At 44.9% G+C, this 12,720-nt stretch overlaps 1 protein-coding gene across 6 annotated transcripts in view; it reads left to right on the plus strand.

The window, feature by feature from the left end:
* The first annotated feature begins 11,100 nt into the window (after positions 1–11,100).
* The window catches only part of LOC132835997 (dedicator of cytokinesis protein 7-like), a 180,968-nt gene continuing 179,348 nt past the window's right edge, over positions 11,101–12,720 (plus strand). For all 6 annotated transcript variants that reach the window (XM_060855177.1, XM_060855178.1, XM_060855179.1 and 3 more), the window contains exon 1: positions 11,101–11,191. In XM_060855177.1, coding sequence (XP_060711160.1) covers positions 11,145–11,191 — 47 coding nt within the window. In that variant the 5' untranslated portion in view covers positions 11,101–11,144. The remainder of the gene's footprint in view (positions 11,192–12,720) is intronic.

Genomic DNA, 12,720 nt, shown 5'->3' on the forward strand with positions numbered 1-12,720 from the left:
AACAAATGCTTTTACTTCCTCAGGAGGTGAGGGATATTCGGTATGTCCATAAAGACTCTTACCAATTTTTACAGATGCACCATAGAAAGCATTCTGTCTGGATGCATCACAGCTTGGTATGGCAACTGCTCTGCCCAAGACTGTAAGAAAGGACAGAGAGTTGTGAACACAGCCCAGTCCATCACACAAGTCACCTTCAATCCATTGACTCCACCTACATTTCCTGCTGCCTCAGGAAGGCAGCCAACATCAGCACCGCGATTATACACTCTTCCAACCTCTTCCATCAGGCAAAGATACAAAAGCTTAAACACACATTCCAACAGATTCAAGAACAGCTTCTTCCTCGCCATTATTTGACTTTAGAATGGACCTGTCAATTTAAATCTAATGCTGACTTTGTTCTCTGTGCACCTGCTCTGTTGCTGTAACAGTAGTATTCCTCGCTCTGTTCTGTTACCCTAATGCACTTTGTATGGTGTGATCTGCCTGTACTGCACTCAAAACAAAACTTTTCACTGTACCTAGGTACATGTGACAATAATGAATCAAAAATCAAATTGTGTTGGGTTTTGAAGCCATTCATTTCATGCAGACTTTGGTGATAAAATTGGATGTGTTCAGAATAATCTCAAACTTCAACAGCTGAGCATCCATCACTATTCCGGGTGGAGAATCATAAAGATATTTAACTCTCGGAGGTAAATGTATCCTTAGCACTGTCCAAAATAACCAATATCTCATCCTGGACTATATCCCCCAGTCCTAGATTTTCTTGTCAGCAAAAGCTGCCTATCTTGTCAAGCCGGTCTGGAATTTTGGAAGTTTCAGTGGGGATCATTTCTTGTTCTTCTATGCTTCAGGAGTTTGGGCCCATTCTGCTCAATCTCTGTCTCATCCCATGAATCAATCCAGCGAACCCTCTCAAAAGTAAGCAATAAATTCAGAGGTTTTCTTTTTCTTTCCAAAACATGCTTCACTCATGAAATTTGTAACAAAGAGACTGGGCAGAATCTGAACAATGTGGGCTATGGTGTCATTTGTGGCACTATCAGGCTAGACCTCTGGCAACACCTATTTCGACATCTGGAGCATCTCGCTGCTTCTTTTATGTTTTGTCAAATGGCAAGGCAAGTATCTCACTTGTTAGCATTAAGTTGACAATGAATTATAGAGCAGGATGGCAGCCTTAAGGTATAATGTCAGGTTTCAGGGGGCAGGAGAAGTGGTGGCTCTCCACATCCCAAGCTCAGGAGGAAATGGGCTTTTCAGGTAGGATGAGGTGGAAGGGACATGGAGGCTCTGCAGAGGTAGCTGATTGCCAGGCAGAGCTGATGGTGCCCATCATGAGCTGTGTTCCCTGCCTTCACTTGTCATCTCTCAATACTAAATGTGACCCAAGAGTAGGAGGGACAGTGCCCAGTGTAGGCAGAATCAGTGCCACTTTGATGGGCGAAAGTGCAGGATCCATGTTAGAAGGATGATAGGTTATTGAAGGGGCAAATTCACAAAGTAGCCATTTGCAAACCCCATGCAGAGTAAAGGTGTTAAAGGTTGATTGTAGGTGATTTACATTCAGTAATTGGTAGTCATAACCGATCCAATCTCTCCAGGTTCCAGGGATCAGAATGGTACACCTTCACTGCACTTCCTCCATAGAACTTCCTTCCTCAGATAAGGCGACCAAAACAGTACACAATGCTCCAGGTGTGCTCTCACCAAGTACAGTAACAGAAAGACATCCTACTCCTGTACTGGAACCCTCTTGCTCTGAAGGCCAACATACTATTTACCTTCTTCCCCACCTGCTGCACCTGCAATGCTTACTTTCAGCAACTGATGTACAAGGACAGCCAGCACTAATTACACCGCCCCCTTTTCCCAATCTATCACCATTCACATAATAATCTGCCTTCCTGTTTTAGTGACCAATGTGCATTACCTTACACCGCATCTGCCACATACTTGACATTTGAGACTCAGGGCTGACTGCATAGAAGTTGATAAAATCATGAGAGACATGGATAGGGTGAATAGCCAAGGTCTTTTTCCCAGGGATAGGGAAGTTCTTAACTAGAGGGCATAGATTTAAGGTGAGAGGGGAAAGATTTTAAAAAGTTCCTGTAGTGTAACCTTTTCATGTAGAGGGTGGTGCATGAATGGAATGAGAGGAAGTGCTGGAGGCTGGAATGATTACAATATTTAAAAGGCGTCTGAATGGGAACATGAATAGGAATGGTTTAGAGGGATATGGACTAAATGCTGGTAATTGGCACTAAATCAGTGTCAGATATCTGGTCAGCATGGATGAGTTGGGCCAAAGGGTCTGTGTCTGTGTTGAATGACTCTATGAATGGGAGCAGTATTCTGAGATCGAGGAGGAGGAGGATATTGAGGAGGGGAAAGGTCTCCTTGCTGATGACAGGGCTGAACTGTATGAGTGTGACAAGGTAGATGGGAGTTGATTGACACATGGGTCCAGTGGGTGAGGGCTGTCAGCAGCAGACCATCTTACACTGAAACCTAGTCCTTCACCATAACACCAGCATTTGGTTTGTATTGTGGGGGTGAACTGCAGCCTTGACTGATTTTGTTTGTGTTCATTTTCGCAGTTACAAATAAAAGCTCACATTTGGAGTTGTCTGATTGTTTGTCTGTATGTGATGTTCCCCTCAGTAGACGACAAAGATACACATCTGCAATGGCCTTGGGGACAAAGTATCTGTGTTGTAGAGAGGATTGATAGGATGTAGTTATGGACAGGTAAAGCATATGAACTGGTGTTGAACAGTGAGAGAATGGAGTTGTATGTACATCCAGATTCTGGATTAGAGTGGTGCTGGAAAAGCACAGCAGTTCAGGAAGCATCCAAGGAGCAGGAAAATCGACGTTTCGGGAAAAAGCCCTTCATCAGGAATAGAGGCAGAGTGCCTGAAAGGTGGTGAGATAAATGAGAGGAGGGTGGGGGTGGGGAGAAAGTAGCATAGAGTACAATGGGGTGGGGATGGAGATGATAGGTCAGAGAGGAGGGTGGGGGAGGGTAGCAAAGAGTACAATGGGTGAATGGGGGTGGGGATGGAGGTGATAGGTCAGAGAGGAGGGTGGGGGAGGGTAGCAAAGAGTACAATGGGTGAATGGGGGTGGGGATGGAGGTGATAGGTCAGAGAGGAGGGTGGGGGAGGGTAGCAAAGAGTATAATGGGTGAATGGGGGTGGGAATGGAGGTGATAGGTCAGAGAGGAGGGTGGAGTGGATAGGTGGAAAGGAAGATAGGCAGGTAGGACAAGTCATGGGGACAGTGCTGAGCTGGAAGTTTGGAACTGGGGTGAGGTGGGGGAAGGGGAAATGAGGAAACTGGTGAAGTCCACATTGATGCCCTGAGGTTTAACATCCATATGCCTTGTGCAGTGTAGCTTTGAGACTGCTATGCCACATTTGCTGTGTGCTGATTTGTTCTTGGAAAGGCATGTGGTTAAGATTGAATCAGGCACTCTGGATGCCATGGGGTGGGGTAGGTGGTGAATGAGACATTTTTAGTAAGAAATAGTGAGAAATCTTAATCAGCCTCTCACTGAGAATCCCTCCAATAAACTCAACATGACTACTTGCAGTTCACCAAAACCAACAAATTCAGCCCACTGAATCTTACAGAACTTTGGTGGCTAATCAATGTGATCTCACCAAATCCCTGAATTCTTGCAGCAACATTTGTATATCAAGTCCTCAATAAAGCTAATGTACCATTTTCATTTCCATTTGCTTGCTTAACCTTTTGTTTAGTTTTCAAAGCGACACTGGCATTGTTGGCAAAACCAACATTTGTTCCCCATTTCCTAATTCTCCGACATGTTAGCTTGCTGTGTTTCATCCACAACTTCCGCTGGAACACCAACACTTAATGGTTTCTTTCCATTTAAAAAATATTTTGTTTTTCTGCTCTTCCTGTTAAATTGAATAACCTCATATTATAATCCTCATTTTCCCATTGATTTAACCTCACGGCTCATCTTTTGTATTGTTGCCATGGTTTACTTCCTTCTGTAAAATCAGTAAATCTGGATCCATTAGGCTTGGTGCCTTTGAATAGATAGTAAAAAGCTGAAGTCCCCTACTCCTTATACCTACTAACCTAAAAATAACTGATTTATTTTTTCTTTCTGTCTCCTGTCTTTTAACCAATCCTACATTGATCTTAGTTTATTACAGTAAAAAGTGAGGTCTGCAGATGCTGGAGATCAGAGCTGACAATGTGTTGCTGGTTAAAGCACAGCAGGTTAGGCAGCATCCAAGGAACAGGAAATTCGACGTTTCGGGCCAGAGCCCTTCATTCCTGATGAAGGGCTCTGGCCCGAAACGTCGAATTTCCTGTTCCTTGGATGCTGCCTAACCTGCTGTGCTTTAACCAGCAACACATTTTCAGCTTAGTTTATTACACTCAACCTCAATCTTGGTAATAAACAATTTATTGTGGTTCTGTTCGCCGAGCTGGAAGTTTTTGTTGCAAACGTTTCGTCCCCTGGCTAGGAGACATCATCAGTGCTTTGGAGCCTCCTGAGAAGCGCTTCTTTGATGTTTCTTCCGGTATTTATAGTGGTCTGTCCTTGCCGCTTCCGGTTGTCAGTTTCAGCTGTCCGCTGTAGTGGTTGGTATATTGGGTCCAGGTCGATGTGTTTGTTGATGGAGTTTGTGGATGAGTGCCATGCCTCTAGGAATTCCCTGGCTGTTCTCTGTCTGGCTTGCCCTATGATAGTGGTGTTGTCCCAGTCGAATTCATGTTGCTTGTTGTCTGTGTGTGTGGCTACTAGGGATAGCTGGTCGTGTCATTTCGTGGCTAGTTGATGTTCATGTATGCGGATTGTTAGCTGTCTTCCTGTTTGTCCTATATAGTGTTTTGTGCAGTCCTTGCACGGTATTTTGTACACTACATTAGTTTTGCTCATGTTGGGTATCGGGTCCTTCGTTCTAGTGAGTTGTTGTCTGAGCGTGGCTGTTGGTTTGTGTGCCGTTCTGAGTCCTAAGGGACGGAGTAGTCTGGCTGTCAGTTCAGAAACGCTCCTGATGTATGGTAGCGTGGCTAGTCCTTTGGGTTGTGGTATGTCCTCGTTCGTGGTCTTTCTCTTAGGCATCTGTTGATGAAATTGCGCGGGTATCCGTTTTTGGCGAATACCTTGTATAGGTGTTCCTCTTCTTCTTTTTGCAGTTCTGGTGTGCTGCAGTGTGTTGTGGCCCTTTTGAATAGTGTCCTGATGCAGCTTCGTTTGTGTGTGTTGGGGTGATTACTTTCATAGTTTAGGACTTGGTCTGTGTGTGTTATTTTCCTGTGTACCCTTGTGGTGAATTCTCCGTTCGGTGTTCTCTGTACCATCACGTCTAGGAATGGGAGTTGGCTATCCTTTTCTTCTTCTCTCGTGAATCGGATTCCTGTGAGTGTGGCGTTGAAGATCCGGTGTGTTTTTTCTATTTCCGTGTTTTTAATGATTACAAACATGTAATCGACATATCTGACCCAGAGTTTGGGTTGAATTTGTGGTAGGACTGTTTGTCCTAACCTTTGCATAACTGCCTCTGCTATGAGTCCCGAGATTGGTGATCCCATGTGTGTTCCGTTGATTTGTTCGTATATCTGGTTGTTGAATGTGAAGTGTGTAGTGAGGCACAAGTCCAGTAGTTTAAGTATGCCGTCTTTGTTGATAGGTTCCGCGTCCTGTTTTCTGTTCTGTATGTCCAGTAGGTTGGCTATTGTTTCTCTGGCTAGGGTTTTGTCAATCAAAGTGAACAGTGCTGTCACGTCGAATGAGATCATGGTTTCTTCTTTGTCTATGTGTATATTTCTGATGATGTCCAAGAATTCCTGTGTTGATTGTATGGAGTGTTTGGATCCACTGACCAGGTGTTTCAGTTTTTGTTGTTGTTCTTTGGCCAGTTTGTATGATGGTGTTCCTGGTAGTGATATTATGGGTCTGAGTGGGATGTCTGGTTTGTGTACTTTAGGTAGTCCATAGAATCTGGGGGTGTTGTTGCTTTCCGGTTTCATTCTTTGTAGGTCAGCGTTGGTTATCTGTCCATTTTTTTTGTAGATTCCTTAGTGTGTTATTTATTCTATTGGTGAGTTGTGGTGTGGGGTCAAATTCCTTCATTTGGTAGCTGTTGGTATCTGCGAGTAGTTGTTGTGCTTTTCGGATATAATCTGATTTATCTAGGATGACCGTCATTCTGCCTTTATCTGCTGGTAGTATGATTATGTTCTTATCGTTTCTTAGTGCTTTCAGTGCTTCCCTCTTCCTGGTGTTGAGGTTATGTGTTTGTCTTTTCCTTATCATCATAGGTACGACAGTTTGTCTCACTGTTTGTTGTGTCTCTTCTGTCAGTCCATTGTTCCTGAGTGTGCATTCCAGTGCTGCTAGGAAGTCTGCTGTCTTGGCATCCCTGTGGTTGTAGTTGAACAGGGCACTATTCAAAAGGGCCACAACACACTGCAGCACACCAGAACTGCAAAAAGAAGAAGAGGAACACCTATACAAGGTATTCGCCAAAAACGGATACCCGCGCAACTTCATCAACAGATGCCTAAGAGAAAGACCACGGAACGAGGACATACCACAACCCAAAGGACTAGCCACACTACCATACATCAGGAGCGTTTCTGAACTGACAGCCAGACTACTGCGACCCTTAGGACTCAGAATGGCACACAAACCAACAGCCACGCTCAGACAACAACTCACTAGAACAAAGGACCCGATACCCAACATGAGCAAAACTAATGTAGTGTACAAAATACCATGCAAGGACTGCACAAAACACTATATAGGACAAACAGGAAGACAGCTAACAATCCGCATACATGAACATCAACTAGCCACGAAACGACACGACCAGCTACCCCTAGTAGCCACACACACAGACAACAAGCAACATGAATTCGACTGGGACAACACCACTATCATAGGGCAAGCCAGACAGAGAACAGCCAGGGAATTCCTAGAGGCATGGCACTCATCCACAAACTCCATCAACAAACACATCGACCTGGACCCAATATACCAACCACTACAGCGGACAGCTGAAACTGACAACCGGAAGCGGCAAGGACAGACCACTATAAATACCGGAAGAAACATCAAAGAAGCGCTTCGCAGGAGGCTCCAAAGCACTGATGATGTCGCCTAGCCAGGGGACGAAACGTTTGCAACAAAAACTTCCAGCTCAGCGAACAGAACCACAACAACGAGCACCTGAGCTACAAATCTTCGCACAAACCTTGAATAAACAATTTATTTTACAGAAATAGACTTTTGTCGTAAAATTTATAGCCATAATTTACCTAATTGTTCAAATTTAACATTAAATATGCTGCAAACTATATCAGTTTTTCTTTACTTTTATAATTACACTTAAGTGATTAATTATCAGTTTAAACATACTCTGTTTCCAGTCACTTGATGTATAGCAACTGAAAGGCTATAGGTTGTGGCTTTTTCCCCACTGAGTCTTTATGGCAGCTACCCCAAACTTTCATACATCATCTTATTCAATACTGGTTGAAATATTATACCCTTCGAGTTACACACTTAAAAAAAAACAAGCTCCCTTTCATAAATGCTTAGAGTGATAGAGTCATAGAGATGTACAGCATAGAAGCAACCCTTTGGTCCAACCCGTCCTTGCCGACCCGACATTGTAAATTAATCTTGTCCCATTTGCCAGCACTTGGCCCATATCCATCCATACCCTTCCTATTCATATTACCATCCAGATGCCTTTTAAATGTTGTAATTGTACCAACCTCCACCACTTCCTCTGGCATCTCATTCCGTACACACACCACCCTCTGTATGAAAATATTGCCCTTTAGGTCCCTTTTAAATATTTCCCCTCTCACCTTAAACCTATGTCCTCTGGTTTTGGACTCCCCTATCATGGGGAAAGACTTTGATGATTCACCCTATCCAAGCCGCTCATGATTTTATAAACCTCTATAAGGTCACCCCTCAGTTTCCAATACTCCAGAGAAAATAGCTCTCGCCTATTCAGCCTCTCCCTCGAGCACAAACCTTGGCAACTTCCTTGTAAATTTTTTTGAACTCTTCCAAGTTTAACAAAATCCTTCCTATAGCAAGGAGACTAGACTTGAATACAGTATTCCAAAAGTGGCCTAAATAATGTCCTGTACAGCTGCAATATGAACTCCGAACCTTAACATTAAGATTAGATTCTCTACAATGTGGAAACAGGCCCTTCAGTCCAACAAGTCTACACTGACCCTCCGAAGAGTAACCCACCCAGACCCATTTCCCTCTGACTAATGCACCTTCCACTATGGGCAATTTAGCATGGCTGACCTGCACATCTTTGGACTGTAGGAGGAAACCAGAGCACCCAGAGGAAACCCACACAGACACGGGGAGAATGTGTAAACTCCATACAAACAGTTGCCTGAGGCTGGAATCAAACCTGGGACCCTGATGCTGCAGGGCAGCAGTGCTAACCACTGAGCCAACATGCCACCCAAGTATATAAGTTCTGTCCTGATTTGACATACCAAAATGTAGCACTCACATTTATATAGATTAAATGCCACCTGCCACTCCTCGACCCATCGGCTCATCTGATCCTATCCCATCATTGTACTCTGAGGTAACTTACCTCACCATCCAGTACACCACTAATTTTGGTGTAATCTGCAAACCTAATAACGAGACTTGTTTCTGCCCAATGATTTAACAAAAAATAATTGTATATCAAATGTAAATTGTTAGGGCATGTTGTTTTGATTCATTAATTCACTAGCATTCATTGCCTCTCCTGAGCTGCTCTTGAGAAGATTGGGGAGCTGCCTCTTTGTACCAGTAGCTGTGGTACGTATAAACTGGGACATTGATAACACAGCGGTCATGACAGTCTATGCAACTTTATGAGAACGAGCTACTGTAGTTTCTCACTAAGTCCCTGCTTAAGAATCCATCTGCTGGCTGCCTGCTGTCACAAGAGGGCAATGTCTGCATGTTTTATGTAGTTCACTGCCCCTTCAGTGACCTGCATGATATGCTGAGTTTACTCTCAAAATGTTTATTTATGTTCTCTCTTTGGGCTGTGTGTGTTTTTGTTTTGGTTTTCAGCTGCAACGGATCCCAGCACACTTCCACTGTTCAACATATCGTTGGGGCAATGTGGTAGATGCTGATGAACGACTTTATCGAAACATCTACCCCAGCAACGACTCGAAACTACTCGCTTTTGACACCGCCTAGTTCAATAACTGCTTTGGTGCAGAGTTTATTTAAATAGAGAGCCTGCGACCCAAACAGATTCCAGTTAGCCTATTTTTTCTGATGTATATCTCTGCATAAATTGGTCAAAGGACCTACTTTCTGCACAAGCTGTTGTTAAACGACAAATGTCACTCTCAGAGTGAAATTTCCTGCATTTCAATGTCGCCAAAAGCGTAACCACAGCGTGTGTAACTGCGCAAACCAACTTCAGCTCAACAGCAGTGCGAGAACACATTATCTGGTCATTATCAGATTATTGTTTATTAACATTATTGCTGTTTGTAGGAGCCTGTTCTGTACAAATTAGTTGCTTCGTTTTCTACCGTACAACAGTAATTAGACTTCAAAAGCGCTCCCTAGTTGCAAAGCGTTTTGGGACATCAATGAATCATAAAAGGCACCATATAAATGCATTCAGTTATCCATCGCTGATCAGGGGTTTGTTTGTTGGATAGAGTCAAACTCCGATGTTTGCTTGTTTTCTTAATAATGTTATTGCACAGAATCAAACTGCGTTTAGGACATTGTATAAACTTAAAGATTTTTAATTTTTGAAATTAAGAAAAAGAGGTTTAGGTGGTAACCGTTGGACTAAATGTAGAAGCACAGCCCTCCCAGTTTACATCACTAACTCATAGAAGAACAGATTCAGATGATTTAGAACAGAACATTGGGCCAATTCCGAGAAATACACTTTAGCATTGCAAAAAAGAAACGAATCAGAGCCAGACGAGATTATCAGACATATATCTTAACAAAATATGATCAAAGGCAGTCTATTTAGAAAAAAAAGCAAGGCTTGTTTAAACAATTAAAGGATTGCATGTCCAGTTTATTCTTCAGAACCCTTCACTGAATCCGAGACGTTAACTTTGCTTTCTGTCCCACGATGCAGCCAGAACTGCTGAGTTTATTCAGCAATTTCTAATTTTTGTTTCCGATTTCCAGCATCCGCAGCCTTTTAGTTTTTTTCATCATCTAAATGCAAATCCTTGAGTGTTTACTAGAGAACAGCTGGACTGGAATATATGGGGAGGGGAGGAAGAATGCCAAGTTTTACAATGATAGATCACCACAGTTGCAGACAATGTGTCATCTCTCCCAGATGACAATATGTCATCTCTCCCAGATTGTCAGTCCTCGGGGCTGCCGAAGATTGCCGAATCCATGGTCCCGGGGCTGCCGGAGGTTGCCGAGTACTAGGCGGCCGAACCCAGACTCGAGTCTTCGGCTCTCCCACGATTGCAGAGTCCACGGGATGCCGGAAACTGCCGAACCCGAGTTCGCCAGCCCCGCCGGTGCCGAGAATTGCCGAAGTGCGAATAAGGTTGAGTCTGCCGGAGATTGACGAACCCCGAGTCCTCCAGCCCCGCCGGTGCCGAGTGTTGCCGAAGTGCGGAGAAGGTTGAGTCTGCCGGAGATTGACGAACCCCGAGTCCTCCAGCCCCGCCGGTGCCGAGTATTGGCGGGAACTGCCGAAGTGCGGAGAAGGTTGAGTCTGCCGGAGATCGACGAACCCCGAGTCCTCCAGCCCCGCCGGTGCCGAGTGTTGGCGGGAACTGCCGAAGTGCGGAGAAGGTTGAGTCTGCCGGAGATCGACGAACCCCGAGTCCTCCAGCCCCGCCGGTGCCGAGTGTTGCCGAAGTGCGGAGAAGGTTGAGTCTGCCGGAGATCGACGAACCCCGAGTCCTCCAGCCCCGCCGGTGCCGAGTATTGGCGGGAACTGCCGAAGTGCGGAGAAGGTTGAGTCTGCCGGAGATCGACGAACCCCGAGTCCTCCAGCCCCGCCGGTGCCGAGTATTGGCGGGAACTGCCGAAGTGCGGAGAAGGTTGAGTCTGCCGCTCGCGGTCAGAGGTTCCTGTCGGCGAGGCGATGGCCACTTCAACGGAGCGCCGCGCTTTCGCTCAGAAAATTAACCGGTGAGTGAGCACGATGTGTCCCCCAAGGCAACTTTCGTCGGCCGGGAGTAACTTTTAATTGTATTCTGACCGGTTGGAGGGACGGGGTGTTGTTCCGAGCAGTAAGAGGTGGAGGGGAGGAGGGGCGGGGGAAGGCGCCGTTGCCGGAAAGTCTGAAGTTTGAATTCAGTCAGTGACTGGAAAGCTTGAGATTTTACCTCAGGAGCTGAAAACAATGGGAGACAGCGGCGGGCAGAGGGCCAGGCCCGGCCAGGCCCGTCCTGATCTGGGGTGGGAGCTGCGCCCAAGTGGCACTGGCGCAGGTGTCAAGCCGCCTCTTTTTACCTGAGGCTGCCTGGGTTTGAAGAAGCCAAACATCAGAGGGGGGAAAAAAACATGATTCCAATTGTTCCTCCAACGAATAAGCTTCTCTCTCTCTCTCATGTGTTTAATCTCTCTGCCTTCCCTAAATTCGGGTCGGTTTTGGGCTCACCCACCGCTAATTATTCCTTGGCTAGCTCCTTGTTGTACTGGCCATCACTGGGTCCACCAGGTGAAGTTTCTCTTGTGAGCTGGAGTGATAGTTGGGTGGAGTTTTGGTTCTCTTCACCACCCCCCCAAAAATGCCTTTCCTCTAACCCAACATTACACGATTTAGGGACAGGAATTTTTCCTTTTTGCCCCCACTTCTCAACACAACAGATTTGTTGGTTCAAACCCCAGTGCAGAGCCCGAAAAAAATCATCGCTGACATGCCAGGTGCAATATTGAGAAGGTTTTCCACTGTCAGAGAATCGTTCTTCAAGGGATGCTGAACCTGCCTGGCTGTTAAGGTTGGCTGTAAAATATTACCAAGGCACTAAGAGCAAGGGTGGAAGTGGGTACTGCAGATTAGAGTCAAGATTAGAGTGGTGCTGGAAAAACACAGCAGGTCAGGCAGCATCTGAGGAGCAGGAAAATCAACGTTTCAGGCAAAAAACCTTCATCAGGAATTGTTTTTGTCCGAAACGTCGATCTTCCTGCCATTAAGTGTAAGGGGGTTATCCCCACTGTCCCAATCAATATTTATTTCTGAATCAACATCATAAAAGTAAACTTTCTGTTTATTGTCACATTGCTGTGTGCAAATTGACTGTCATAATTCCAACATTACAACAGTGCCTCTTTTATGAAAGTACTGCATTTGTAATATACAATTCTTTGGGATGTCCTGAGGTATCTGGAGTGTTGTGTGCAGTTCTGAGTGCATTAAGGGAAAAGTTTAATGCTGTAGAAGGAGTGCAATGAAGGTTCAGCAACCTTGTTTCTGGACTGGTAGGACCTCCATAAAAAGAGAGATTGGGCAAGTTGGTCATATATTTTCTAGCATTTTGAAGAATGAGAGATGATCGCATTGGAACTTAGAAAATCCTGAAAGGGTTAGAAAGTAGGTGCAGGTAAGATGTTTCCCTGGTTAGGGAGTCTGGAAGCAGAGGATAACATTTTGAAAAAAGAGTGGATGCCACTTAGGTCTGAGTCAAGAAGAAATGATTTTACACAGAAGGTTGTGA

Source organism: Hemiscyllium ocellatum, chromosome 45 (assembly GCF_020745735.1).
Source record: "Hemiscyllium ocellatum isolate sHemOce1 chromosome 45, sHemOce1.pat.X.cur, whole genome shotgun sequence".
In the NCBI taxonomy this organism is placed as follows: domain Eukaryota; kingdom Metazoa; phylum Chordata; class Chondrichthyes; order Orectolobiformes; family Hemiscylliidae; genus Hemiscyllium; species Hemiscyllium ocellatum.